Raw genomic sequence first — 27,903 nt, forward strand, 5'->3', positions numbered from 1 at the left:
ATAAACCAACAAGGCGCGGATATTGACAGAGCGAAAAATAAGGGGTCATTGCATAGAGGGCAGAGTTACTCAATATATCCAGTAACTCTGATAGAGGGATGGGCAGACGTTTCAATAAAATCTGGCTTGTTGTACCGTACAATAAAGTTAACAAAACAACATATAGTCGAAGCTTAAATTTATTTATCCACTAGTGCCGTATTTTTTTCTAAATTAACACCACATTGATGTAACGGTACGCCGTATTCGACGTCATGCAGTAGCTTTTTGTTCGCTTCAGCTCTCCGTCACTCGTGACGTCACCCGCAATCAGTTGGCCGGCTTGCTCGGCGTCTTCCGGCTGGCGGGGAAACGGGCCACTCTAGCCATCAGTGGTTCGCTGGCGTCCGTGCCCGCCGTGGTTAGTGATGGCAAGCAAGACAGAGCGCGAGAGGCAGAAGCAGATACAGGACAAGTGCCAGGCCATCCTAGGCCAACTTCTTCGCGAGGAGGACAACAAGTACTGCGTCGACTGTGACGCCAAAGGTTCGTCATGTGCGCCCGCTGGATTTGTGCCTCCCTTTATTTCCTCCGCTTTCTGCTAGCAAGGCTTAGAGGCGTCGCTGTTTCGCATCTTTCGCGCTGTTAAATCGGGTCTGGTGTCGAGCGGTGAGTGCCTCTGTCTCTCGCTTCCTCCAAGCCGGCGACAGTCGTGTTTCCGGGACAATTGCCTTTGTAGTCGCCCGTGCGCAAGTTGCCAAATCTGTCGCGCGTATGTAAGTACAGGGGGGAGGGCACGGAAAGAGGGGGGTGGATGTCCTCTTGGCTGTTGCTGCCTGCACGTTGAAGAGAAACCAAATCGTTCTTCCAGGGGGTGTGCTTCTCAAAGACTGTCTCTCGTATCGTTTGCAACGTCTGTCACATGCAACCCGTGGCCGGCAGCTGTTGTCGTTTCTTAACCGTGACTCGAAAGCAGCTCGCCTTTCACTGGGAGGCGTCACCGTATCTAGTCATCTTTTTTCAGGTGGTTATTTCGCCGTTTTGTTTACCCCGCACCGCGTAGAATAAACAACTGACCTTTCTTTGTTTTCGTACAGATGCTCTCGGTTGTCAACCGTTTAAATATCGTATTCCAACCCGCTTTGCGTTTGACCTGAAAGTGAACGCCAACTTTTGCGTGCAATGCAGTAGTAACCGAATAACCACTGTTTTGGGTTTCATTTGAAGGGAGTCGTCCCTACAGTGTTGCAATAAGTTACTCTAGCGTCCGTGCGGGTTGAAAGCGATGCGTTATCTTGTACCGTATTTCCCCGCATGCAAGGTCCGCGATGGGCATCCTGGAACCTGGGCATGTTCCTGTGTATCCGCTGCGCCGGCATTCATCGGAATCTCGGCGTGCACATATCGAGGGTCAAGTCCGTCAACCTGGACACCTGGACCCCCGAGCAAGTGGCCGTAAGTGCGACCGGGACCACCTCCAATTCCCGCTCTGGTCGTCAACAAAGATACTTTGCCACGTTTCGATCGAGCGGCGGTTCTCAGAAGAGCACCGGCGGGCATTTTCCTTTACCGTCCGTTTCAATTCCTCCGGGTTCCCTTAGCGCTTTGCCAGCGGTTTTATTCTGGCGCGTTTCGTACCTTTTTTTCGCGTCGCTTACCCGACTGACGTAAAGCGCGCGTCGCGTCATCTGCGTGCGTTTGTGCTTTGACCGCGGCCCCGTCTCGGGTCGCCGACAGCTGTTACAGTACGGCGCTGGAATGTATTGCGCGACTGCGGTGTTTCGATGGACGGCAGCGCGTGGGTAGCACGCGAGAACGCGCTCTCTGACGCGTAACCTTGGTTACTATCAGTCCGGGAGTACCCCGGTGGCATATTTTCCTTCTTTTTCTTTTCCTCTCGCATTCGTGTGTGCGGTGGGCGCGTGCTTGTCAGAGGAAACCGGGGCATGGGAAGTGATTGGGTGGAGGGCATGGGAATTTGGCGTGACGGAAAATCCGCGTTTTGTTTCCTTTCACTTTCTTGGATGCAGCTGTGTATTCAGGACGCCGTTTTTTGCCGTTGAAGTGACAAGTTTCACAAGTTTGAAATGGGGCGAAAATTGAGAGGGCAGTTTTCCTCTGCCCACGGATCACTCAAAACTACTCTGGACGGGAAAATAAGGGACCACGAGTATCCGCTCTTTCCAGCCCCTACAGGTAGCGCTGCGGAAAACGGCAATGGCGGACGAGACGGTGATCGGGCCCCCGTAGCTGCGTGCGCGGCAGCATCAGTAGCGGCCTGAAAGCCCATAGTTCCGCTTGAAACTACTACTTTAGTAAAACATAAACACAGGTGTACGGTGCTGATTGCGAGACAACATTCGATTCGTTTCAGGGTGTCTGCTGCAGTGTAAAAAGCGCTGCGGGTGAGGCAATCCGCTGTGCATGGCACAGGCCGCACGGAAGTGCTTTGAGAACAATCCCGCCTAATTAAGCAAACAACCTGCTACAGAATGGACAACACTACGTTTTGGAACATCATTGCAGTGTACGCCATCGCAGTGTATGTTTTACTTTAGGCGTGTTAATTTCCCTGCGTACACACTAAGCAGGAGCCCATACGCACTATGCGCGGGCGATATGTGCGTATTGCGGTATTTTGCTTGGGTGTAGTAAAACCTACTTGTGACTCTGGGCAGTAAAACCGCGAAAACTGTTCTTCCATTACGTCGTATCAAGTGGTATACAAACGAATGTGTTAGCATTATATGAAAAAAATATCATACGCCTACGTTGTATATACGCGTGCATATAGCATACACTGGCGTGTGATACTGAAGCGTTTATGAAAATACAGGCAGTACTCTACAAGTGCGCTTTTTGCTTGTGATAATTAATTTAAGAGAAATCTCTTGGCTGAAATTACGTTATGTTGATTTGACTGCCGGTAAAATTTTTAAGTGCGTTGATGCTTATTACCAAAGAAAAACGGGGGCTAATAAATCGATTCAAGAGCTTGCATTTGAACTACTCGACCCAGCTACAATATTGTCATTGCTAAAACATATCTTGCTCCGACATAATTATGTCTTCAGTCATTAATCGATAAACTCATCCCCACATTTGCTCCTCGCCTTAGCGTGGAAAAAGTTTGCACTTTTTTTTTGTTTCTTTATTGAAAATAATAGCAAGCCGATCGGACAGCCTCTGCTGCTTATATGTTTGAAAGCAGTGGAATTGAGCCAATTTAACCACAGATAAGCGAAGGTCGGTTGACACATTATGCGGCAGTGAATGATCCGAGAAAGACGATCACAAGGTTATACAAAAAAAACCTACAAAATCGGCGCCCTTACAGCAAAAAAACTATTAAATGTGGCAGCCATAATTGAGGGAAGAATAATTTAGGCACCACGTCCGCGCGGATGGGTTCGAAAGACCCATTTTTCTCCGCAGCACACGCCGATGAGTCCCAAAACTCTCTCAGTTTACCTGCAGCTTCTATAGCTTCAAGAAAGTTGAGGGAATATGAACCAGCCTATATTTTCCGACTATTTATACAGCATTGTAGATTAATTACTACACTCGCGATTACTATTTTTATTTCGCTTCTGCGAGGCCGAACGGATGCCGCCGGCCGCCTCCGCCGAAGGGGCAGGTCCGCCGATCACCGTCTCCCGGCTTCGGACAAATTCCGCGCGGCGTCACTAGCGTCGCTGGAAAGAGTGAATTAAACTGAACGGTATTGCTTTTACCAGGTGCATTGTCATTGTGGCCCACATGTCCCTTTTTCTATATAGAGTATACCTGCTTATCTTTGGAGGTGGTACTACCAGCGTTTGGTCATCAGCACGTAAAATTGGAGCAGATTGCACAGTAGTGTATGTAGTAGTTCTTATCTGTGATCGTATTCGCTCTTCTCTCTGCGTCTTGTGGTACCATTGTACTCGGCATAGAAAAAAAGAAAATTATAACCTTGCGCAAGGCACTGTTATCATGCATGGCCATGGAATAAAAGTTTCATCTTTTACCCTCCACACGGACTCACTGTGTGCTTGCTCTATTTTAACTGCAGTGTGCTTTATTTGCTGGTCGATTCTCCTGTACTGTGGAATTTTTCACTGCGAAGATATAAGCGGAGAGCTGGTAAAAGCAGTCTGGGGATTTGGCCTGAATGTTGGGCTGAATCACATGACTTAAGTCCTTCAATCTGCATCCATCCAGTTAGGCAGCTAGCAAGTACTGTCTGGTATTTGAGTGTCTCAACTTCTACATTGATACCTTTTCCACGCCCTCCTGTACGTTCATATTATAGACCTATTGTCTTCCTATTACAACCTCCCGTATCTGCTGGCTATGTCGTTATGTACGATAACACCCTGTGAAGCAGCGTTTAAAGTTCAGAGATGTCATGTAGCCAGTAATTGTTCTAGTTGGTTGATGACCAACTAGCAAGAACAGTGGGTTACTCTGATAGTGTAAAAAAGAAAGCCAAGCTTCAGAATGTTCAGCAACTTAGCAAGTAACTGGAAAGGTGGCAAGATTTACTGTCTCATTGTGAGAAACCTATTGTCTCAATTTTCGTTTCATAGTTAGTGAGCTTTCTGAAGCTCACTTGTAAGAAATGTGCAGAGCTGGTTGCATAGTGGTGTAGTCAATTTTCTGTGGAAATAAAGGATGATAAATATGCATCCGTATAGGGGATGCTTGTTTGCATTTGCATTAGATCATTCTTTTTTTTTTTTTGTCTGGCTTACCTAAGTGGGATTCAATTATTCCATGCCTAGATTTTTCAGAAGTGTTTTTTTTTTTTTTTTTTGATCCAGCATACGGTAACATGAATAATTCCAGGCTGCATACCCAAAGAACTGTGATAACCAGCATAACTGAATAGCTTTGATTATTTTCTCATGCATTTAAGCCTATGAATGTGCAGATGCCACAATTTCTGCATAAATATGTGAGATCGTAAAGCAGGTGGTTAGCACTAGCATAAAGCTACTAAAGAGTGGTGAACAAACAAAAAAGTTGAAATTAACAATTACAACTAAATTTCCCTATCACGCAATTATGTGAAAAATAGATGCTTTGAAGAGGCCGATTCAGTGGCCGCACCTCAAACAGCCAGTTTCTTCTTTTTGTCACTTGTTGCCAGAGCATGTCGGAGTGCGACTAACGTGACCTTGAAAAGGCTGAAAGGAACTGCCACTTCCACGCAGCAAAAACATGCGTGCACAAGATTCAGCTAATGCTTGGTAACGAGTAGAATTTGTGGTGTAATTGCATGCAGATAAAGCTGTGTGGCAAGTACATGTCAAATTTCAAGTGCAGAGCACTTTAGGGGCTCGCCTTGTCGTCATAGCTCGCTCGCTAGACCCAAGTAGAGCCCCACGGTGTTCTGTCGTAGCGGCTATCGTCTTAGCGTAACCCAGAGGCCTTGAAAGCCAAGCGGTTTATATAGTCATAAGTGTTCGAAACTTGTGAACCACTGGCGCTTGTCATACATCTCCCCATTGTTTAGTGCAAAGAAAACTGCAAGTACATTTGAGGCAAAATATACGTAATTAACCAGCAGCGCCCACGTTCATTTAGTTCGGAACGCTCGTTGGGTTGGTTTTTAGGATAGTAGGCGAAAAAAAAGTGGCAGTGACGCCGGCACGTGCGGGCGGAAGAGCAAGCACAAAAAGTACAAAACTCCCGCTGGCGCAGTTTCAGGAAGGGGGTGCACGAGCACTGTGAAGGCGGGAAATTTGAATTGCATTGGGTGGTAGCAGTGAGCGAATAATGGGGGAATCAACTGCTCTGCACTTCGGACAGCTTTCACATTGAGTGGAAAGGCTTTAATTCTTGTTTTTTGTTTTTGTTTCTGTGTGTCTTGTGTGGTGCAGTGCCTCCAGCAGATGGGCAACAGCAAAGGAAGAGCAGTGTACGAGGCCAACCTGCCAGACAACTTTAGGCGCCCTCAGACAGATTCGTAAGTTTCCGCAGTGTACCTCTGTTCTAAAATACAAACACAGGACATGTTGTTATATGCGTGCACAAGTTGAGAAAAGCAATAGCTCGTGTTGTTTCACTCTGCCTAAGTGACGGGCTCGTGGTGTCAATGCGAGTTTGTGTTTTGAATGGAGATTGTGCCTAATGCGGGACATCGTTCGCTTTTTCTGGCATAGGGTGTCGTCACTGCAGTAGTTCACAAGCTGATTAAAGTGGCCGCGCAGACAAAATGCGTTTGTTTTATTTAAGACTTCAGGTTTTATAGTGCCCCCAGTGCTTGTCCGGCAGCAAACAATGCCGCGTTCGCTGAGAAATGAGCTGAGTAATGAATCAATTTAGGTTAAAATTTCGATTCTCCCGCCAAATCATGAGTTTTCGGGGCGTCTGCCATGAAGTCATGAGGGCGGGTATTGAAACGAACTTCCAGTGCGTCATTAGGCTCTGCAGCCTTGCTTGCCGTCAGTCCTCCCAAATGGCACTACCATACTCAGCGGCGCACCAATTTCCGCCCTTGCTTTGTTTTTTATTGTATTTGCGCGTGGTTTGGTTTTGTTACGGTAGAATGTAATCGTTTCGTGAAACATAGGGTATAGTCAACAAACAGGGTCACGTAAGAAGTCGTTTACACCAGTCGGCCATTGTTGTGTAAGACAGCTCTAAAGCAGTGGACTGCTGTGCAGTAAAACAAGCATAGTGCACACAATACCAACAGCGGTGCGCATTGGTACTTCTATGGTTACGTGTATTTTCGTAACTTTCATTGTTTACCCCACCATTCTTACTATAAAATTAATATTCATTACATTTAAGCGCAAAAAGCTCGTTCGGCAAGCTTATAAGCCTTGCCTAATTTGCGTTCGCTTTGTCGGCCTCAGCCAATCGCACAGCTGGGCATATGACATCATAGGTTCTGTTGCGGGAAATGAGCTAGTGGGTCGCATGCCATTTCCTTTTTTCCTAATTAAATAGCTTATCTGAGCGAAATGTGGCATCAAAAGTGGTGTCAGTATGGCTCTAACGAAGCAATCTTTCGAATGAACCAAACTTGTGTTTTGTCTGCATGGTCCCTTTAAGGTTTAAGGCAGACAAATCCCAAAAACGACTCTTGTCATGCTCTAAATGCTTTGAGTAATGCACTCTGTGTTGCCCGAAGAAACAGCCAGCTGTGTTGCTGGCACGGGCGATTTTCATTGTGGCACCAGAGTATAATGGAACTTGCTTACAATACAGCGCCGAGGAGTTAATTTCCTTTGTGAGATCGTATGAGACTGGACCTCTTGAAAGTCCGCTAGATTCTCCCACAATGCCCACACCCCCCCCCCCTCGTGGCATGCCTCATTTTTGGAGCAGAAATGGGCTGACCTCTAAAATTGAGGGGAGAACTTGTGTGTGAGCTTCTCTTCATGCTCTGTGCTTGCAAAATCTTACCACAGGAGCTGTCACATAACGTAAGTGTCACGCTTTTTTGCAAAGTGCCTGCGTTGAAAAGCGTTTGTGTGCTGCTTAAATAAAATGTCTCGTAAACCATTGTGGAAGGAACTTGTACGGTGCACACCATTTTCTGTGGGTTCATTTACCGAGCACGCTATTTGCCACTGGTAATAAGTGTAAACAGGATTTTGTCTTCAGGAGCAAACCTGTTGCCTTGGGTGGGGGGGGCATGTGCCCCTGCCAACACCCATGCCACTGGGTGCAGTTTACAAAACTGCGGTCCGTTTGGCTTAAAGGGGCCCTAAACAGGGTTCTAAAGGTTGCAATTTTACGTGCGCAAAACCTGGAGTACTATCCAAGGAACGTCCTGCCCCAAAATGGTTTAAAGGCGTTGAGTATTAGCTGAGTTATCGTTCATCAAAAAGGGCCTGCAATTAAGCCTAGAGCTCTTCCCTCTCACCACGCCTCCAAGGCACTCTGGAAGCGGTGATGTCACCGACCAGGCGCAAGACCACCTAGAGAAACAGGACAAGGTTTGAGGTATGCACAGCCATTGGCTCCGCTCAGCGAAACGTCGCGCCTTTTTCTATTTTCTTTTTGGCAGCACAGGCTCCTCCAACTGCTGAGCGGGGCTGGTCGGGCTGCTGCTCGCACCTCCTGGCGACTGTGCGCCTCGCGTCGGCTGTGGTCGCGTTGGCACGTCAGTTTTAGAATAGGGGAAACGAGCGTTTGAGGGCCAGGTAGTGGTCTCCCAAACACATGCTCACTCACGACAGTAATCGAAAATTTATACCGACTAGTGACACTCTAGCATTTCCTCATGCAGCACTTTCATGGCAAACAGGTCCCTCCAAGGCCCCAATGTTTTGAAAAGGCTTAGCATTGCCGCAGTTATACAGTAACTTCTCAACGCTTTACAAGGCCACGCCGACGGCGATCACCAGCGCAATCTTCCGCTGCACTATCACCCCCTCTCACGCATTTATAAACTGGTTTTCAGCAATAGTGTCGCCCTGCCAGGCGGTGACAAGTTTTAGCTGCTGCGGTGTTAGCCATATCATGCAGGCAGATGCTTGCCGCAGTCGCGCGTGTAGCGGCGTTTCTTCCTGCAGAGAATCTCCGTGTTTTGCAGCATTATTCGTACCTTGTAAATGACTCGCTATATCTACAAATTCAGCTAAGCTCGTGCGGCTAATAGCGACGATCAATATTCGTCCTTAGAGGTCCTTAGAGATAATATACTACAAAGATACGCCACGCCATCGGTGCCGGAGCGCTTCTCGCCTGGACCACACCCACGTTTCCCTTAGAGCCGGGAATGCTGATTGGCTACAGCATTTAAAGGGGCCCACCAATAGCGGCGCTGTAGAGTTGGTTCAGTGCTTCGTGTGTCATAGCCAGAACTACGTCAGAGCGAGGCAGTATGGCAACGAGGAAGCATAGGTAAACAAGGAAAGAAGCTGCCTTTTATGCGTGTTTGTGTGGCCCCTGCTTTACGCAGAGGTGTAATATTTGGTATACGTTGTCGTGAAGGGGTACTCTAGCGATTGCGCGATTGAAATGGCTACCTTTGGAAGGCGGTTAGGGCCCCTTTAAGTTGCAATTTTGTCTCGCACCGATTAAAGGCTACGCATTACAGCAGAACCCAGTTGATACGGTCTGTTGTGAGCACTAAAAATTTTTCAATGCATTTCTTACCAAAGAGTGCGTTTGCCCGAATTGTAAGTTTCTCCCTCACTTATTTTTTTTAAATGTATCAACGAGGTTCTACTGTATAGCTCCCCAGTTAGTGGGGTGAAAGTTTGATTTCTTGTGTCCATTTGCACACTTCTCTGATACCATTCTGGCACTAGCTTTCGTTATTGTTGCAACACTTGCCGTTCATTGGGCTTTCTTGGAATTAGTGTGTACTCTGCAGGGCTCTTATAATCAGGAGGGCCATTGTGTGCATGCAGAATTTCTCTAGCGGCAAACCAGTGCTGCATTTGCTAGTGACTACTGGAGGCATTGAAAGGAGGCCGTGTTCTTGCTGTTTCCAGGTCCTTAGAAGCCTTCATTCGTTCGAAGTACGAGCAGAAAAAGTACATCGCCAAGGAATGGGTCCCGCCCCCGATGCCACCACCTGCCGTAAGCATTCGCAGAAACAGAATTTGACCTTTTGTGGTTCGTTGCCGGGCCCTGCCCAAAAACACAACACAGCCACAGCGGACTGCTGTCAGGTTCTGCCCGACTTGGGTGTTCAAGGTGTGAATTTGGCGGTTTTTCTCGCTGCGATGCGCGTGCATTCTTTGTTTACATGGTGCGCCATCTCTTGACGGATAAGTGAACTTTGTTCGTTGAAGGTTTAGTCTCCTTGCACAAGGGTGCAGCACAATGTTCAGCACGGGCTTTTTGGATCTCGGAGCATTTTCACCTGCGGGCTGTGTTCTGAGAAGCATGGGCACCTTCTCTTTGTGTGCATTTTACGGTGGGACATTTAGTGAAAGCGGTGATGACTTCAGTGAGGTATAAAATTACGTGCCTCCGTCATATGTTTGTAGCAATAGAAAAAAGCAAAAGGAGGCAGGAGGAAAACAGTTTTTCTGCTCAACCTGCACTAAAAACCCTGGCTTGCACCTAGGAGAGTGCTTCGAGCGGTTTCCCACGCTGCTCAAATGTCTGTAAAGGAGTTGCAAGCTGAATGCAAGAGAAAAAATACATGTTCTGCACGTTTCTTGCACAGTTTGTGTTTTCCTTCGTGGCGCCAGAAACTGGCAACAAATCATTTTGGACCAGGATGGCCAGAAAATGGGTGAAAGTTTTGGACCGGAAAGTGTCTCCTAGATGTGCCCTTTTAATTCCAGGCAGTGCTGTGGTAGTTCATCTGCTCTGTGCAGTGCTGTAGTTTGGCATGTTAACATGGCAAAGTGGCGCATGGTGATGTTCTTGCAGCACAAGTGATCAGCTCCATAACTTGAAAGGACTGAACTAACAAGCATTTTCACTGCTGTTCAGTGTGTGGCAGCATGGCGAGAAACTTGAAAGGCAGTTTTTAGGGGTGTACCACAATAAACTTTTTTTTTTTTGTTGTTCAGGTATAGAGCAATAAACGTAGAAAGGCTCACTAAAAGGGTTCAACTTAAACTGAGGACGACTCAGCGAGCAATGGAACGGAAGACGATTGGTGTAACATTAAGGGACAAGAAGAGAGCGGAGTGGGTCAGGGAATAAACGCGTGTTAAGGACATGGTAGTAGAAATTAAGACGCAAAAATGAACGGGGGGAGGGCCTGTAATGCAAAGGCAAGATAACCGTTGGTCATTAAGGGCAACAGAGTGGATCCCCGGAGAAGGCAAGCGTGGCAGGGAGCGGCAGGAAGTTAGGTTGGCAGACGAGATCAAGAAAAATTGGTTGCAGTTAGCACAGGACTGGGATAATTGGAGATCTATGGGAAAGACCCTGGCCCTGCAGTGGGCTTAGACAGGCTGGTAGTGGTGATGATGATGATGAGAGCACGATAACTCCGCCCACGCTTTCTTCCATCATGGTCACACTTGTGCAAGTAATATATGCAGCAGTGTTCAAGGTTGTCGGGACCTTAGAAAAGTTATATTGGATCCCTGAGCATATTCTACGAGAAGACAATTTCAGGGCAGTCACATCTACTGTTCAAATTGCTATCGTATAAGTCAGAATGTAGGTCGACCCTCTTGCTTTGTGGCCGATAAGTGGGAGAGAAGAAAATTAGGTACGTAGCATTGCGTTATTGAGGGTATAAGTGCTTGGTTTGTCTGATTAGTCTTTAGAGCTCTCTGAAATTTTGTTGGACGACTGCTTTTGGCTGGCCATCACCCACACTGCAGGTTGTTCTCAGAGTAATCCAGGGGATTCTTCAAGCAGCTATTCTTAAACACAAGACCATGTCATCAGGGAGTGCCGAGCATGGGATGCCCGTATGCAGACAGTCGCAAGAGGCGGTCTGTGCATGCGGCCAGCATGTGTCTTAGGGTTGTCGCCGACCGTCTATGCATAGAGACGTCGCGTGGTGCTCGCAGGCAAAAGCTGCCCTTTGTCCAGTTTCACGTGCACAGCGCGGTGCCTACGAAACAAGGTCTTCCAAGCGTTGCATGCTGAGAGCTGCGCCTTCCCCTTACGCCACTACCGTCCACTTTTTCGGTGACATCAAACTGGCACTAGGTGGACATGTTGCCATTGATTGGCTTTGGAATCCCCAAAGACTTAACTTCTGCAGTCAGCTGGCACCGAGTGGCTGAACTCATCTTGAACAAAAAGGAAATAGCACGCATACGTTCACTGGCAGCAAGAGAAACAAAAAAAATCCCGGGTTATTTCCGCTAATGTGAAACCTGGGGAGGAACAAAGCATGCAGTGTACAAGTGTATTCTTGGCACCTTGGTGTTTTTGCCAACAGAGGTGAAACCGCTGGGGGATAGAGGTATGCAGCTTTGCTGTAAAAGTCTCTTGTCTGTGAAGCATGAAGCTCCCTAGCACGAGGCATAAACGAGTGTCACGGTGTTTTTTTTTTTTTTTTTTTTTAGTACGCGTTACGTTCTAGCATGAGGTGTAAACGAGTTTCCCGGTGTTCTAGTACTGTGACTACACGAGACTACTATTAGGACGACATTAGACACCAACAGCCTTATCCTCTAAGGCAGGGGTTCTCAAGCATGTTGGTCCCAGGGAACCCTGCTAAGTTCCGTTAAGTTCTAAGGAACCCCCTCCCCCTCCCGCCAGTTTTCATTCCGTTCATGCTACATTAACGTGCAATAAATTCAAAAGCAAGCAACGGTATCGCTTTTTTTTTCAGTCGACTTTACGCGAGTGCGTACGCTAGCGGCACCTATCTCGAAACAGGAGAAATGCGCATGGGGGTTATATAAGTCCGAGATTCAAGTGCAATAGTTTAACCACGTGGCCCGTTTTCGGAGTCTGGCTGGCTACAAGCTGCTGGCGAGATTTATTCCGCAGCTCGCGCGTTTCTGTTATGCGTCGAGATGTGCTTACTGACACTCAGGCGTGAGTAATGGAGGTTCCTTAGATCGATCGCACCTCAAGTTTGCGACTGCGGGAACAGGGAAAATTTATCAGTGGTTCGCGGAACCCTGAGGAGCGGCCTGCGGAACCCCTAGGTTCCGCGGAACCCACTTTGAGAAACCATGCTCTAAGGGGATTCGTCCTTAAAAAAACAACCGTGTCGTGTCAGATTGCTAGTGGTGGCGACGCTGCCTTTGTGGTTTGGATGGGCTCATTGGGCTGTCCGCTTGCCAGATGACTAGCAACACTATGCCAGTGACCGGTGTTAGGTTGAGGGGTGACTTTTGGGCAAATTCTTTAAACCTTCGCCTATATTATGACTTATACAGTAGCCTCATCTCTCAAAAAAGGAATTCTCTGCATCCATTCAAAGGGGTCGTGGCCATTACTAGCACTTGTCTTGAAAGCTGTATTCAGGCACTTCTTGAGTCTACCTTGAAAACCAGGAAGGGGTTTTGGGGAGGGTGAACCACATTGAAATATTAGCTGGCAATAGTCTTGGGCCTACAGACCTTCCTAAGGTGCAAGTTAAGACACTGCAGCATGATATCATGCTGAGTGCTGGCAGTCCCCATAGCTGTTGTACAGCATGTTACAAAAGCCCTGTTACTTCTATGATACGATTGCTCGCTAGGCTATTGCTACTAAAGGGGTGGCTTTCTTTCCACAGACACAACTTCGAGATCTGTTGCACTGTCTTGCTGCCTATTGTCCAAATTGAAAAGCAGTCCCAGATAAGCAGGCCATATACAGCTAAACAGTCCCGCCATATACAGCTAAACCTCAATGTAACGAAGTCGGTAAAATTCGTAATTTACTTTGTTGCGCTGATGCTCGCGTAGACGATTAAAGGAGTACTGACACCAAATTTAGAGGCCTAAATAACGATATAATTGGCTTCAGTAGTTTGTACAGATTACCCACAGAAATTTTTGGAGCGATCCGAGGCTGGAAACGCATCAAAAATCGATTTTAATTGCCCTGGCCGCGAACTATTACAAATCGGCAGCACTAGCGAAATCGCTTAGGGTGTGACGTCAGGCTATCCGCGATTTTGCGGCCGATTCAGCATGACGTCATACAGTTGTTTCGGGAACCGGAAGCGATAGCCTGCGCTGTTGTTGTGGGCGGTCTCGCTTCGATAGGAGGTTTGGCTTGGCTGCGGTACCGCTGTGAGCAAGGCTTGCGAAGTGCGCACTTCACGTTCCCGCGCAGGTATTGCCATCTCTCGACCGGTCGGCGCACCGCCCGCCGCGCGCCGCGGGGGGCCGGTCAGCGTATACGCTTGCATCGCGGCAGATATCTGATCACCGCTTTTAAAATAAGCCCTGATAACAATCCCAAGCACAATTTTTCACCTCACTAACACCTACTTTCTCGCATGTGGAACTTCATTTTAACGATCAGATTGATTCAGAAGAGCAGCGACAAGCGGTTGCTACCGTCTTGCTACCGTGGTCTGCGCCGGATCGAGCCGCTGAGTGTCCGAGCTGGCAGGCGCGGCCGGCGTGTGCGCGAACTGTTTCCGAAGGCAGGAAACGCTTCACGATTGCCTGCTTTATCCATTTTTTGCGATTAAACGCGCGGGATCTACAAATTCAGCTCAGCGATAGTCGTAGTTGACCATGGAGCAAAAACGGTGGGCGGAGCGACGCCGACGACGCATCGCATGCACGCATCGGGTCATGTGTCTCAAATTCACGCGTACGACTAGTCGTGGTGACAGTCGTAACGATCAGTCGCATGTGAATCGAGTGTACAAATCGTACATGTGTCCAGCGCTTTAGTGTGAACCGCGTGCAATCCGTAGCAGACGATGCAGCGAACGTCCCTGACGTCACGGAGACCATGACGTCACGGTCCGACGTCACGGAGACCGTGACGTCAGGCAGTCCGCTTGCAGGCTCTCCTTCGAACGGCCATTTTCCCACGCGGCGACCGAATTTGAAAGTGGTTGCAATAAACGTGCTATAATTAATTATATGTTGGTGGCTGACGCCTTTCGGTTCGATTTTCGTAATTACTGGGACCATAGGTATTCTTTACAGCATAAAAACTGAAAGCGAGAAATTTCGTGTCAGTACTCCTTTAACTCTTTCCGTACCGCACGCGCGATTTCGATCATGAGCGATCGAAATCGATCGGAGTTTTCAAACGCTGATTTGAAAGTCGCGCCGGGCGCTTTGAAACGTTTGGCGCCATCTACCGTGTAGCACAAGAAATAAGCTTTCATTTGCTGTGTAGTTTGTATTTTTTGAGCCAGATGGCGGCAGTTTAAAGCCCGCCGGGAGAAGCGTATACGCGGCGTAGTTGCCGCGGAAGATGGCTGCGCCCCCGCGAGCTCGACGCTTGCTCCCAAACACCGCAAACCGCGAGATTCTACTCAATCTTCGGTGGATTTTCGGGACTTTACTAGCAGCAGTGACTCTTCCGATGATTTCGATCAGTCAGACTTGAGTTTTGACAGTGACGATGACGACAATCAGCCCGGAACATCAGCGGCCGCCAACAGGTAAGCGAGCGGCTTGTTTCTCTAGTGTAGCCGGTTTTCTTTGAGTGCTCCGCTGACGGTTCGCGAGGTTTATCAGTGTCACGCATGGTTCTATCTTATCTACAGGGTTTCCACATCCTTTGGCCAAGACTCGCTGCTGCCTCGACAACGGAGTTTTTGCAATAAAAATCTTTACCTAAAACAATCGAGAAAAGCTTTTTTTCTTCGTGGTTTTGAAGCGCTGTAATCAAACTTTTTCAGCTCAGAAACCGCTAAAGTTAGGGCTTTGATTTTTTTAGAGAACATTGTCAAGAAATGCAGAAAACATTTGTATATTTCAGAATTTCTTCTAAAAATTTTTCTTTGAAGTTATAAAGAGCGTTTTCGCAATTTTGTGCTAAATTTGCCCAAAATGTCTAATTTGACAATTTTTATTTTGCTTTTTCTCTCTTTACAATTTCATAAAAGTTATGTCAATAAAAAGAGAATCTATTTAGGTTCATTTTCGTGTGCTTTATACATTTTTTCACCTAACAGGTTTTTCATAAAAAAAACATTACCGGAACCCACAAAAAACGGCACTTTTCCCCCGGTACGCAAAGAGTTAAGCTCCCACAGAAACAGTGCGCCAGCCGTGTATGCACGCCACGCAGTTAGTTCGCAAGGGGCTCGCTCACAGACTCCGTGGCTCGCTGCATCCGTGGCATTGGGCGGGCCCGTGCTGCCGTTCGTGTCGTATTGAGACCCAATTTCGGCGCTTGCGTCTCCCAAAATATACCTCTACAACTTAAATTTCGTGCCTAGTTCTCCATGAAACTTCGTTACATTGAAATTCCCGCAAACGGGACTTCGTTACACAGAGGGTGAAAATACATGGTGTGCATACACTTGAAGTTACAGAAAATTCCGTGGTTCGTTACATCGAGGGTTTCGTTACATTGAAGTTCGTTACATCGAAATTTAACTGTAAACCTGTTAAGTCGGTGTGCAGGCTTTACAGGGCACTTTTGTGCTGCCTATGCATACAGTAGCTCATTAAAGTCCTCCCTTAATTTTACATTTAGTGTAGGCATTGCTTGGGGGACAGTCTGAACTGTGATGACCACTCAGAAAAAGAGCGTGGAAAAATAGAGCACACCAAGTTAAGAAAACCGTAGTGCTCAACCACTTGCAGTTGGTTTCCGTCCGAAAAGTGTGCCTTTGCTGTACCTTTTCAGTGGCTGGGAATGGTGAGTTGAGACTGAAGTCGGCCTTTTTTTTTTTCACTCGCGCAATTGCAGTTCGATATCGAGGAGGAGCGACGCAAGGAAAAGGACAAGAAGCGTCCAAGGCCAAAGACTGGCAGCGGGGAGATTTCGGTCAGTTTTCCCCCCCCCCCCCCCCCTCCCTCTTCTTCCTTGTGACTTCTTTACTTGAATGCGGCATCAACCAAACTGCCCTGCAGTTACCTAAGTGTAGGATACTTGTGCCCATTTAAAAATGCTTTGTCGTAAGCTGTTTGAAAGTGAACGTTTGAGCAGGGCAGTGCTCTCCTTAATTTCATTAGGCTGTCTTGCTGTCCATTGTCATATTTTCACACTTCAACTACAGTGTACTAGAAGAGGTGGGTCATTCATGGCCGATTAGGGTGGGGATGAAAATTTCTTCTGAACTGTTGTAAGCACCGCCCTTGGAGGCCACTGCTTACTGGTTGGTTTCAGAAGTTGTTTGTTAAATTAATCCTTCTTTTGCCCTAAATAGTTATATTTCTTTATTTCATGTAGAGTTTTATAAAACCCTTCAAATAGTTTGATTTAAAAACTCGTAGGTGGCGCTGGCTGCAGCAGGAGTTCTCTGGGGAACGCCTGTGCTCTATACAACTTTTTTCATCGCAAAAGCGACCTGTGCTCTCCATTGTTTTTTTTTTTCCCCTATATGACACGCCTTACACGGTATTTGTTTTAGTTGGTACCAATAAAATCACGCCTTTGCTTCCCATTTCACATTCTAGTTGGCATCTTGTGCTCCGGCAGTGCAGTGTTTGGTGTTGTTTTGTTTTCATCGTGTTTCTTTATTTTACTTTTTAAACCGAGCACAGGATGGTTTTTATTTGTAATTGTCATTGGTTCAATTGTTGTAATGCAGGGCTAAGTGATTCTGTATGCTCACGTTTAGAGTAAAATATGCTGCATGCATATATAATTCAGCTTACTTTCTTCCTCGGTGTTCTGGCATTCATGTTTGTTATACAGCCAGGGTGTACAGTGTGGGCTCACGCAAGGGTGGGTCTTCTTTTCTTCTTTTTCGCAACCCATGAGTGAGGCCCAGGTGCTTGGTCTGATGGCGTCGTCAGCTGTGCATTTGCCCTGGCCCTCATTTTTTTTCACCCACAACCTTTCCAATAATGCCCAGTCACACACACCTAATGCATAACTTTTTTGGGGAGGAAAAACGGCAGTGCTAGGAAGACTCTTGCTTAACGAGTGCAGCTACTGCATTTGTTACCTCTAATACTTATCTGCTTGCCAACATTCCTTCTCAGCACAAGTGCTGTAGGAGTGCTAATTGGGGCAGAAGTCGCAGGTGTGTATAGTGTGGTTCCGTGCGTGCAATCTGTGCTCTTTCCTCAGTCCCTTTGTGGGAAATGAGCTTGTGCCTGGTGCCAAAGTGGGAACTGAGCTTGTGCCTGGTGCCAAAGCAAGTGAGAATGAAATGTCTCCCAGTGCAATGTCTGTGCTGTCGCTGCATTACACATTGGCTAGACTGCCATTTTTGACTACCCTTAGCTGCCCGCTCATAACTTCCTCAGGTCCGGAGTAAGGGGCGGTTATTCCAGGAAAGATGTGGTTCCTTATCATATTTGGGCACCGATATTATTTGAAACGAATGTGTGTACTGTTGTGTGCCAGAGGTCTTGAGACGTTTCATTTTCTTACAACCTTCAGAACTGTCTAGTCAAGACTTCATGCTCACTGCAGTCTGCTTTTCGTTTTACCCTCGAAACAGCTCACGAAGCAAGTTGTAACAGTTCAGATATAGCAAAACCGAATGTACTGGAGTAGAAATTGATCCCCCCACCCCATTTCACTTCATAGCTGGTCCCAGCGGTAGAGCAGATGTCTTGCAGGCGTCTTCCTGTATGTGACGGTCGCCTTTCATCACGGCACAGGCGCCTGCAGCAGCGGCGAAAGTGGCACTGCCTAGACCCCAGGGTGGCAGCACCACCCCTGTGCCCCCCGGCCCCATCACCACGAGCAGCACACCAGCCTCCCAGAACACTGCCGACCTGCTTGGGCTTGGTGAGTGCTGAATAGTAACCCTTTTGGCCCTGGTGGTGTCAATTGACACAGTCACCCAAAAGTTCCTCTAGCACATAGAGAATGAAACCAAAACTGCTAGTTTTCTGGCTAATTGTTCTTCAATGATGACTGTTGGGATAGATATCACTTGTTTCGTTTTAGTGGAGCTGCACGCTACAAAGAAGCTCTGGGGAAGACGAAATTACGACATTGAGTCTGAAAAGAAAAAAAAAATGGCGGCCTGAGTATCATTCCCAAGCTTGCAAATCTTTAAATACGTGCACAGCGAAGCTCATTTTTTGTTTGTGGGTTCATTTCGTCATATCGTTTAGGAAAATATGCAAAGGTGATCTCTGCTCAACATGAAATTTTTAATTGCCAGATGTCCTAATTGCCTCGTTAATTAATCTGTTGGTACTTGCACTTCCAGATCTATTTTCTCTTTGTGGGCTTATGGAACTCTAAAATTTAGGAAAACACACAGAAAACATTGTTTTGCATGAAAAAAAACACAGGGCTGAAAGGGTTAAGTGCGGAGCACTTCAGAGGCCTGGCTTGTTGCCGTGGCTCGTCCAAGGTCAAGTTATCCAGCTGCTGTTACAATAACACGGCATCACGCACCCAAAGAGAGGCTTCGAAGAGATCGCCGCTTCCCCTGGTCAGGATCGAACCTGGGTCCCTCGTGTTACGAAGGCAATGTCAATCTCGTTGCGTTGCACAGGCACACGGTCCTAACGTGCAAAGTGTTGGGGGTGATCTTTGTGCTGCGCTGTTGCCCCGGAAGCTGCCGTTGTTAGGCTGCAAATAAGTACACAATAATGCAAAGTAAGGAAAAATCATGACTTAACGTATTAATTACCCCAACTAAATGAAAACTCGATCTAGTGTCTCTTTATCGGCTTCTTGTGACTGCTTGACTACCGTAAAATACCGAACAAGCGCCTTGAGTTTCATCAAAATGGCTTGCTCCAATGTCATGTCCAGCGCTTTTCATTTCGTGTCTGCTGCAGGCATGGCAGATGTCCCATCCGCCATCCCAAACACATGGTTACTCATGTGCTTACGTTGCGCACACACACACGCACAAACGGAAAAAATGCTCGTGCGACAATCAAGCAAGGAAGCGTGGAGACGGAGGTCTGACCTGCTTTCCACCCGAAAAAATTCACTGAGCTCTCGCAGAGGTGACCTACTTATTATAAAGGGGGAAGAATGGTGGAGTTGCGAGTTCTTGCGAGTGTAGGCGGGAGGGCAACTTGGAAGCCAGCACCCGTTGGCAGCGCGGGTAGGGCTTGAATGCGGAAAGACTGTTGCTTGCCGGAGACCTGAGGCCCACGAAACGCATACTTCACCCGCGAGAAGGCTCGGGGAAAACAATCTGTGCAGGCGGGCAGAGGTCGCGGGCCATCAATATCTCCACGCTCATTGTGGTGCCACTTTTACAATGTCCGTTCGCTGTAAACAATTGGCAGGCTCAGACGTTTGTTGTATGTGCGATTTTGTGCCATTGAAATGTATTTTGACAGTCCCGCGGGTTTTCTTCGTTTTAAGCGACAGCTTGTTTTACATGGGGAAGTTATAAGTAGGCTCGGCTGTATATGTGCATGCTTGTGCAGACAATCGATCTGTGCACGCGCAAGGTGAGGAGTGGGGCAACATTTGCACTCTGACACATTGCAGAGAAGTGCTAGCAACCAACCGGACTAGTTTTACATTGCGCGGTAAGTTTTCGCCAACATTGCACAAATTGAAAGATTGATCTTTCTTTGTCAACTTAGCTTTAAGGGAGTGGGAGAAAAACACTTCGCATTAACCAAGTGGGAGAAAAACCATCTTTTTTTAACTGCACAGACATTGGCTCTGGAAACGGTGAGCCCGCACCGCCTGCAGAAGACCTGTTTGACGACTTCCTGAGTGCCGCCCCTGTTACCGCTACGACGACCACCGCTGCCACCCCTACAACTGGTGGTGCCTTGGACACCGCCTCCACGGTCTCAGCGGAGGAGAAGGCCTTCTTCGGCCAGACCGCACCGGCTGAGAGCACCACGCCCCAGCGCAACGTGCTCACCAAGGAGTCCATCCTGTCCCTGTACGGCACACCTCAGCAGCCCGTGAGCACCGCCGGTGCCTTCGGCACACCAGTGGCACCTGTCGGGGTGCCGATGACATCGGTCGGGGTGACCATGCCGGTCGTGTACGGCATGGCGGCACCTGGTCAGTGGCTCTCATCTCTCCCTTCTCCTTTTCTCTCGTTTCTTCATTGTCATCTCCTTTTGTTGAAGCGGATGGAATGAATCAAATGAAGCGGACACTAGAATTGCGCTGTTTCGAATCAGCAACGGTCAACTGGCCAACTCAGTCCAAACAATTTGGCACTTGCATTGAGTTCACTGAAAGACTGTTCCTAAAGCTTGGGATTTTCTGCATAACCGAACAGTATGAAAAGAAAATGTAGCGCTGAACAGAGGGCTAAGACAAGATACGACGCATAGGCACAGTCTTGGTCTTCGTCCATGTCTGTTTAGCACCATTTTCCTTTCTTTCAAGTATGGACCAACTCGCTCAGCTATTGCTGACCAAAAAATTGCTCAAAAAAGCATTTTTTTTAAGTGTCACTTTTGTTTTGATCGCACAGTTTTTCTTTTGAAAATTTTGTACGTGGAACAGTTCCAGGTACTTGTAAAAGCCATAGAGGCCCAATTTCAACAGAGAAATAACAATTTTTCCATAATTCCCCACTTTTTCGCCACGAGTTGTATCGCTGTGATACGAAATTCTCAAGCTATATCGCAGCATGTAGTGCAGCTAGAGAGATCATTTCTTTTGCATTGTGCAGCTGAATGTTTAAACCGTGCAATATGGTAAGCCGATTTTGCATTTTGTGTTTCAGTAGTTGTTTAATTAGTGTCATCTTTAACTGGTTAGCAGGAGTACCTGAAGCCTAGAAGTTAGAATTGATGTAAACTTGTACGTCATTGCAAAACAAAGAAACTGCTTCCCACATTTCATTCTCCACAACTTCTGGTATCTATTCATGCCTTGCTGGGAATCTTTTGTTGAATAGTCTTTTTCCAATATCAAGAACAATCAAGTAAAATTTTTGATTAACTCAGAAACTGGTTACCTCACATCGAAACTAACTATATATTTGAGATCATCTTAAAAAATTGAACAAGCCCTGGAAGTCTCCTCAAAATTGGTTGGACAGCAAAAAATTTTCTAAGACCAGTGTGCCGAACAGTAGTCTGCGTTATTCCTTAGTTAGTCATGTTCTGTCACTGTGGGTTATGCTGCTTTACCGTCACTGCAATTGATCCAACGTGCACATTGCCTATTTGCTGTTGGGGTATCAGCACTCCAGTGTCTTATTACTGGCCACAAGGTTGGGCTGTGAAGGCAGGCTTCGTAGGGGATATCTTGCCTGTGGAAAGCAAAGGGGAAAAGAGAACAGCTAAAGGTGTCTTTCTAGCACAAGGAAGGCAGCTTGTGCCAGGTCAGTGTTCTTGGGGAGCTGGGTGTGATCTGTCGGTTTCTCACTGGAACAAACGTCAAGTTCGGCCTGTGTTCTCTATTAGTTATCGGAACAGTGGCGTCAAAATAAAACCTTGCATGTGTGTACATGTTTTTCTTTGGGATGACTGCCTGAAGGCCGAGAGTTGTTCTTCGCTCTATTTGGCTATCTGCACTTCAACAGAGTTGCTTGATGATTTCGGGGTCTTGGTTGCAGGAGCTGGCTACATGGCACCAAATGCATTCCTTCCAGGGCTCGCCGCCATGCCTGGGGCCATGCATCTTCCTCAGGTACTACTTGCTTTGAGAATGGAGCACAGACAGCGTGATAGGAACAAACTTAGTAAAGACAGTGTCCGCATTTTAGGGTGTTAGATCAGTATCGGCGTATGATTGGTGGTGTGTAAGCTGAAGTCGTGTGTGCCTAATGATGTGCAATGTCATGATAGGGGCCAATGCAGTCGTATGCAACAGATTTTTAATTTTTAGCGCGCAGCACTTACGTGCCCACTCCTTTGATTTCGCGGCGCCGTCGTCCCTCGTAACCAAGCAAACGGGGGGGCACTGAAGTTAAACGAGATAGAACAAGTAGGAAAGTAAAGGAGGGAAAGCATGGCAAAAGTGTAAGGGGGAGGGCGGTATGCCGAGATGGCGTGAGTCATTCTCTCAGACGGGTATGCGCTACGGGGTAACTACGAGAACGAACAGGCCACCAAAGATAGTGAGCAGGAAAGTAGAGGATGCAAGCATGGCTGAAGGCGCGTGACGTGGTCCCTCGTGGCGACGCAGTACGAGAAAACACCAGAGTATAGGTGGTATTCACTGAAAAGTTTAGTTGTCAATTTTTTCCCTTGGCAACACTGGAAACGGCCACGGACATGGCCGAAGTGCTACGGACATGGTGCGGCTTGTGCCACTGCGCCTGAACGCCGCAGAAAAAAAAAACGGTGTGCGTCGTCTGCTGTTTCAACTCTATTCTCAATGGGGTTGTCAACAGAAATGTTAGTAATCGCACTCACATTGGAGTCGAGGCATTACTTTGCGTTCAGTGGGGTAGAGTTTGGAACGTCCAACACGCATCATGTGCTTAGCACTAAGGTCCCTGAAAGAACTAAGGTAGCGCCAACTGCTCCCTCCTTCTCCGCTGCCCTCCTCTTTTTTCTCTCCCCTCACCCGCGGCGCCGCCGTCCCTTTAACTCCGCGGTGGGGCCGCCATATTTGTTGGCCACTTGAGAGCAGACGCCCTTGCTACGCTTCAGGGCGCTCGCTGCAGTTTGCTCTTGTTTTCGCGCCGAAATCGCTCTTTGGTAGCATTTATAGGATTTCTAGAGCCCCGTTTTACCAACAGGCACTGAGTGATAGTGTTTTGTTTTATATTTTTGTCTACAAGGGGATATTTGCGAGGCGGATGCCGCTGGCGCATACGCACAGCGCGGTTTTTGTTTACGTGTGCGGCATTCTGTAACACCTCAGGATAGCTCGTGAATGCGAAAGGATCGAGCGTGGACATTTCAAACTGCTCTGTTACGGTAGTTCCGTTCTTGCATTCGCGTGACTGTGGTCGTGCAATCACTGCACAGAGGTCTTGCGCACGGTTCGCGGCAGTATACAGTGCGCTTCATTCGCAAATGCCGTAGTTCGAGCGCTGCGCTGGCGTCCTTGCACTCGCCTTTCTTGCGATAATTGTGTATCCTCAGCGGCGTTCACTCTGCGCCCGCTTTTACTAACGACCTACAGCCTACCTTAATTACGCGCAGTTTAGAGTGCTTTGCCGTTTTTGTAGAAATGTTTCCTTCACCTTCATGTCGTTATAGGCTGCTGTGAGTAGACTAAAAACATACACATGCTGTTGTGCGTGTGTGCACGTACAGCGACGTGAAAAGCCCCTGCTTCCCCGACTTCGCAGCCGGATACACTAAACTACACTCGCGGCCGTACGTTCATGTGCGAACCTAGTGAAAAACGCAGACTTGTAATTCTGGGAATACGCGCCAGAGAAGACTGCGATCAATCGATCGGGTGAACTGAAATTACAGTCCCTCTAGGTACAAATTATGTAACTAGTTACTGCAGTTAATTAATCATGCAATACGTTTTTTCACCGGGCGCGGTCGTTTACAGCCGTTATTAATGGAGGCGCCTGGACAGAATTGTTTTGTGCTGGGATATATTCTGGCAGATTTGTACATTGCACTAACACAGGGATACACCCGAAAGAAATTCGAAAGAGGACCAATGTCACGATGATTATCAAGAGAAAACAATAAATCACAAAAATGAATTGGTGCCAGCAAATAGATATTTTATTGGAACAAACGTCTGTAATGACGTCGTGCAGGTGGCTTGTGCTGCTGACGTGGCTTCCCGTGAGAAAAAATGTTGGGAGTGGCATTTGGGTTTAGTTTTTTTAACGCCAAGCTTCTCCAATATCCGTTGCTCAAATTGATCCGTGAAATAATCCTATTGAGAAGGGAAAAGAAATGTCGCCACCGAGTTTGAGATGCGCCACAAACACTCCGCAAATATAGGCAATAATGCATTGCAGAAGGGAGTTAGTGACTGTTCTACCGTAGCATGGTCAAATTCGTGTTCGCGCATCTGCTCAGTGCCGCGTCCGCTCAACTCGCTACACTAAACCCGTTTAGCAAGCGCTTTGCTGGACAAAAATACGTCTGCTGAAAATAATATAGTCGCCCAGTGTGTTTTGGTTCAAATCGCAATGACTGGATACGCTGCGCCATTGACTACTAAGATGAAGTAAGCGCGCACACTGCAAATGTACGGCATCACGTGTAATGCAAACGTAAGTCGTAATTAACGTTCCTCTGTGCATACACGGAAGAAAGGGCGTACAGCCGTTACGGTGCGAATATGCATTTGAAGTGCTCATTCAAACGTGCGCGAATTTAATAAAGCGATAACAGAAATTGCGCATCAAACGTACGTCAACGGCGCGGTCACTATATTAGCTGACCTTAAATTGTTTTACCTAGCCGCAATTTTTTTTTTCTCGCAACAGCCTCAATTCGCGCTGCACCGACCAAGCCCATATTACGCAGCAAATCACTCTGATGTCATAACAACGGGATTATAATACCACCCGGGTAGCTAACACACAAAACATGACTTCACGCCAAAAAGAGCGTACACGCACTCGGAACGCACACGATACATGGTCAGACGCAAGCTGCCGTCGGCCAAAACAAGCATGAATTCAGGTGAACAATTCTCGCGTCACGAAACCCTTACGACAACTGACTGAACATGCTACGCCGCTGATATTGATGCTGGAAGTTAAGCGCGCACATGACAAATACACGGCCTCTTATCCAAACCAAAGCTTACGACGGGACGAACTCGGCGCTGCGCGCAATGCCTACTCAGAACAAAGCGTGGACGACGGTCGCGAAGGGAATACGCATTTCTTCGTAAGTGACCGCTCAAGCTCGCGCAGAATTTAACAGAGCAAGAACAAGCATTCAGAAACTTACCTCGCAAAAGAGTGATGGTAGCGTCGGCCTGAAGTATGCCCGTTCAAACCTATGCAACCAAACTTTTCTCCTTTCTGCGTCGCGTTTCCCGGACGGAATAACGAAGTCTTGTGCCCTGCCTGACGATATTCGCGCTGCCTAAGGCACAACACATCGACACCGAGAAGCAACCTAAAATGACACCGGTGCGACATTTTTTCGAAGCGAGCAGCTAATTCCGGTACTGAAGCACGGTGGCGACGGTGGCTCGGAAGCCAGCAATGGCGTCGCAGCGGCAGCGTTGCGCAATGTCCCAGCCGGCGAGGCATCGGCGAGGCGACCCGGCGGCGGAGCAAAAAAAACAAAACCACGGGACTTTTCCCTTGGCCAATGGCGCGCGGCGTTCGCCGGCGAAAAAGAAAATGGCAAAAACGAAGTAAGAGAGGAGCGCGGGCGAGGGCGAAAGGCGGCGAGATCTAAAGATGGCGCTACCTTAGTAATTTTAGGGACCTTACTTAGCACGGACAAGTACCTCCACCCCGCGGAGCCCGACGTAACCAGTGACGGCGCACTCACATGGTTGCCTGCCTGCCTCCCTCGCCAATGAATACAGCCTATACCGCGTGCCTTCGTGTGTCCACTGCTTACTTGGTGAGGTGCAGCAGGTATGCACTGTCACCCAGAAGACTGCAGTTCGCCCTGCGCACAAATTTCGCATTAGGGAGTCTCATAATCGCCGATGAACTCTTTTGCTTGCCTTTAGTTATTTTAGCCCACTGTTAATAATTGAAAGGTTCGTGCGAGTGTTAGTGTGAAAAACCTAATTTTCAAGAAGCATGGTCATTCATGTTATCGCCATGAGACAGCGGAGGGCAATGGGACACCTAGAATATGTCCCTTGCCCAGTTGGAGGATGAGATTCAGGCATAAAAAAATGCCTCTTTGGACATTTACACCTGCCTTGCAGGTGTACATTGAATTTGGGGTGCTAACCGGTTACCAAATGATCACGCAGCCAAGTCACACTAGTCATTGTGGGCACATGCATTCAGTCAGCACTGCTGAATCAACTTTGCACTTTCCTCAAAGTACCTTCTTCTAATCATGCAGGGCACTTTCCTTTGGGACAATTCTCATGCTCTGCCTTGGGCACATCAGCTTCAAGTTAAAACACATTTATCGTGATTAGTGAGCTATTTTCAGGACAGCTTGCTTTGAACCAGTGATAATTAAAGAAAGGGGCGATATTTTAGTGGGGATAGCAGCAAGGAGAAAACAGTAATTTTCAAAAATTCATTGTTTCACCTTGAAACCTTTCTAAACCGGACCTTTAACTTTTTCGTTACCGCTGGAAATGGTCCAATTTTGAGGGGTCTTATAAAACATTTTTTGTGCTGTACATGTTGTTTAGGCACACATTGCAGTGGCATAAAATGCAGATGATTCCATGCGCTTTCCAACGGCACCAGTTTCAATGTTTTCATAAACAATGATTGCAAAAAAAATTATCGAATTCGAAATTTTTGTCCAGGCGTCAAAGAAAATAAAAAGTAAGTTGTGTATAATAAACCACCGGTAGTAGAAAAAAATTAGAATATACATTTTGTAGGTAAACAATTCAAAAACCCATCCTAGAAAAAAAAATTTAGTTGCGCAGTACAAATTATCAGGTATAAAAGAATTTTAGCCCGCGCGCTGCCCGTGCCTTGTGGTGAAGCCCAACCACTATTTCAAATTTTGCTATTTTGGATGGTTTTCTAGAACTCTGGTGGTTTGACATTATTAAAGGCCCTAATTAGCCTCCACGTGATGTAAAAACACCTTGTCAATGATTGTGACCAGCACAATATTGAAAAAAAGCAAGCGATGCAAAAAAATCCGCTTGGGAGTTGAAAACCAAACTCATTGGTGGATGGATAAGTGATCATCACTTATGAGTCAGAGCTTTCATTTGTGGTTTATTATCATGTTCTGACTCGCTGTGGTAGACCTGCTTGCAGGAATAAGGTACGATGCGCTAGAATTGTGCCCAGCAAGCTTTCACCAAGCCGCCGTCGTGCTATGAAGCGAGTTCAGTACTACGAGCCTACTACATTGCAGCACCACCTAACAATTTCGCAAAGGAAACAAATACAAGGCTGTTGGAGACTTTGTCAGGATAGATAGTTCTATTAAGAAGCAATACTAGACTTCCGGAAATACCCTTGTATGAAACCAAAACTGGCCAGTGAACAGCTGCCGGTGTTCAAGGCCGATCGGAAGCGTACTCCTCGTCTGAACTGATACCCGATGACTTGGTGTTATCTTTTGACTTACAGGGAAAGCTGTTAGTGCAGAAGTAAGGCATGGGTAAAGTGGAAGCACGAGCGGCACGCTTCTTTTGAGGCACAGTAGCGGGCAATGGAGGCGCCAAGGCAAATGAGCTTGTAGTTGGGTAACTGCGTAGTAGCGCCAAACACGAATTTCGCAGCGCAAAAACAAAAGTGAAACTGCTGGAAACTGGCTGAAAATGCCAGGCACACTTGCTAGACATGCGGAGGACCATCAGAAATGAGCTTTGACGGAATAAAGCTGCCCTTTCTCCGAACCAAAGATCACTAGTGAATAGCTGGTGTAATTTTCCAAGTACTTATCGCCTACCAACTCTGTCAGATTACAAAGCTGACAACGTTATTTGGTATTTGACTTGCCAGGAGCCTTTTGACAAAAAAATATTATGCTAATGCAGCCTAACCAC

The 27,903-nt window shown here is 47.2% G+C and overlaps 1 protein-coding gene across 4 annotated transcripts in view; it reads left to right on the forward strand.

Annotated features, from left to right (window-relative positions):
* Positions 1 to 307: 307 nt before the first annotated feature.
* Positions 308 to 27,903, forward strand: part of LOC144159289 (stromal membrane-associated protein 1-like) — a 37,874-nt gene continuing 10,278 nt past the window's right edge. For 3 of the 4 annotated variants that reach the window (XM_077690684.1, XM_077690685.1, XM_077690687.1), the window contains exons 1-8: positions 308 to 525; positions 1,301 to 1,434; positions 5,847 to 5,932; positions 9,423 to 9,510; positions 16,189 to 16,266; positions 18,057 to 18,186; positions 20,038 to 20,400; positions 21,914 to 21,987. In XM_077690684.1, coding sequence (XP_077546810.1) covers positions 408 to 525; positions 1,301 to 1,434; positions 5,847 to 5,932; positions 9,423 to 9,510; positions 16,189 to 16,266; positions 18,057 to 18,186; positions 20,038 to 20,400; positions 21,914 to 21,987 — 1,071 coding nt within the window. In that variant the 5' untranslated portion in view covers positions 308 to 407. The remainder of the gene's footprint in view (positions 526 to 1,300; positions 1,435 to 5,846; positions 5,933 to 9,422; positions 9,511 to 16,188; positions 16,267 to 18,056; positions 18,187 to 20,037; positions 20,401 to 21,913; positions 21,988 to 27,903) is intronic. The other variant, XM_077690686.1, reaches the window with a different exon arrangement.

The sequence above is a fragment of the Haemaphysalis longicornis genome, unplaced genomic scaffold (genome assembly GCF_048455015.1).
Source record: "Haemaphysalis longicornis isolate Haplotype H1 unplaced genomic scaffold, Haemaphysalis longicornis Haplotype H1 scaffold_10, whole genome shotgun sequence".
In the NCBI taxonomy this organism is placed as follows: Eukaryota; Metazoa; Arthropoda; class Arachnida; order Ixodida; family Ixodidae; genus Haemaphysalis; species Haemaphysalis longicornis.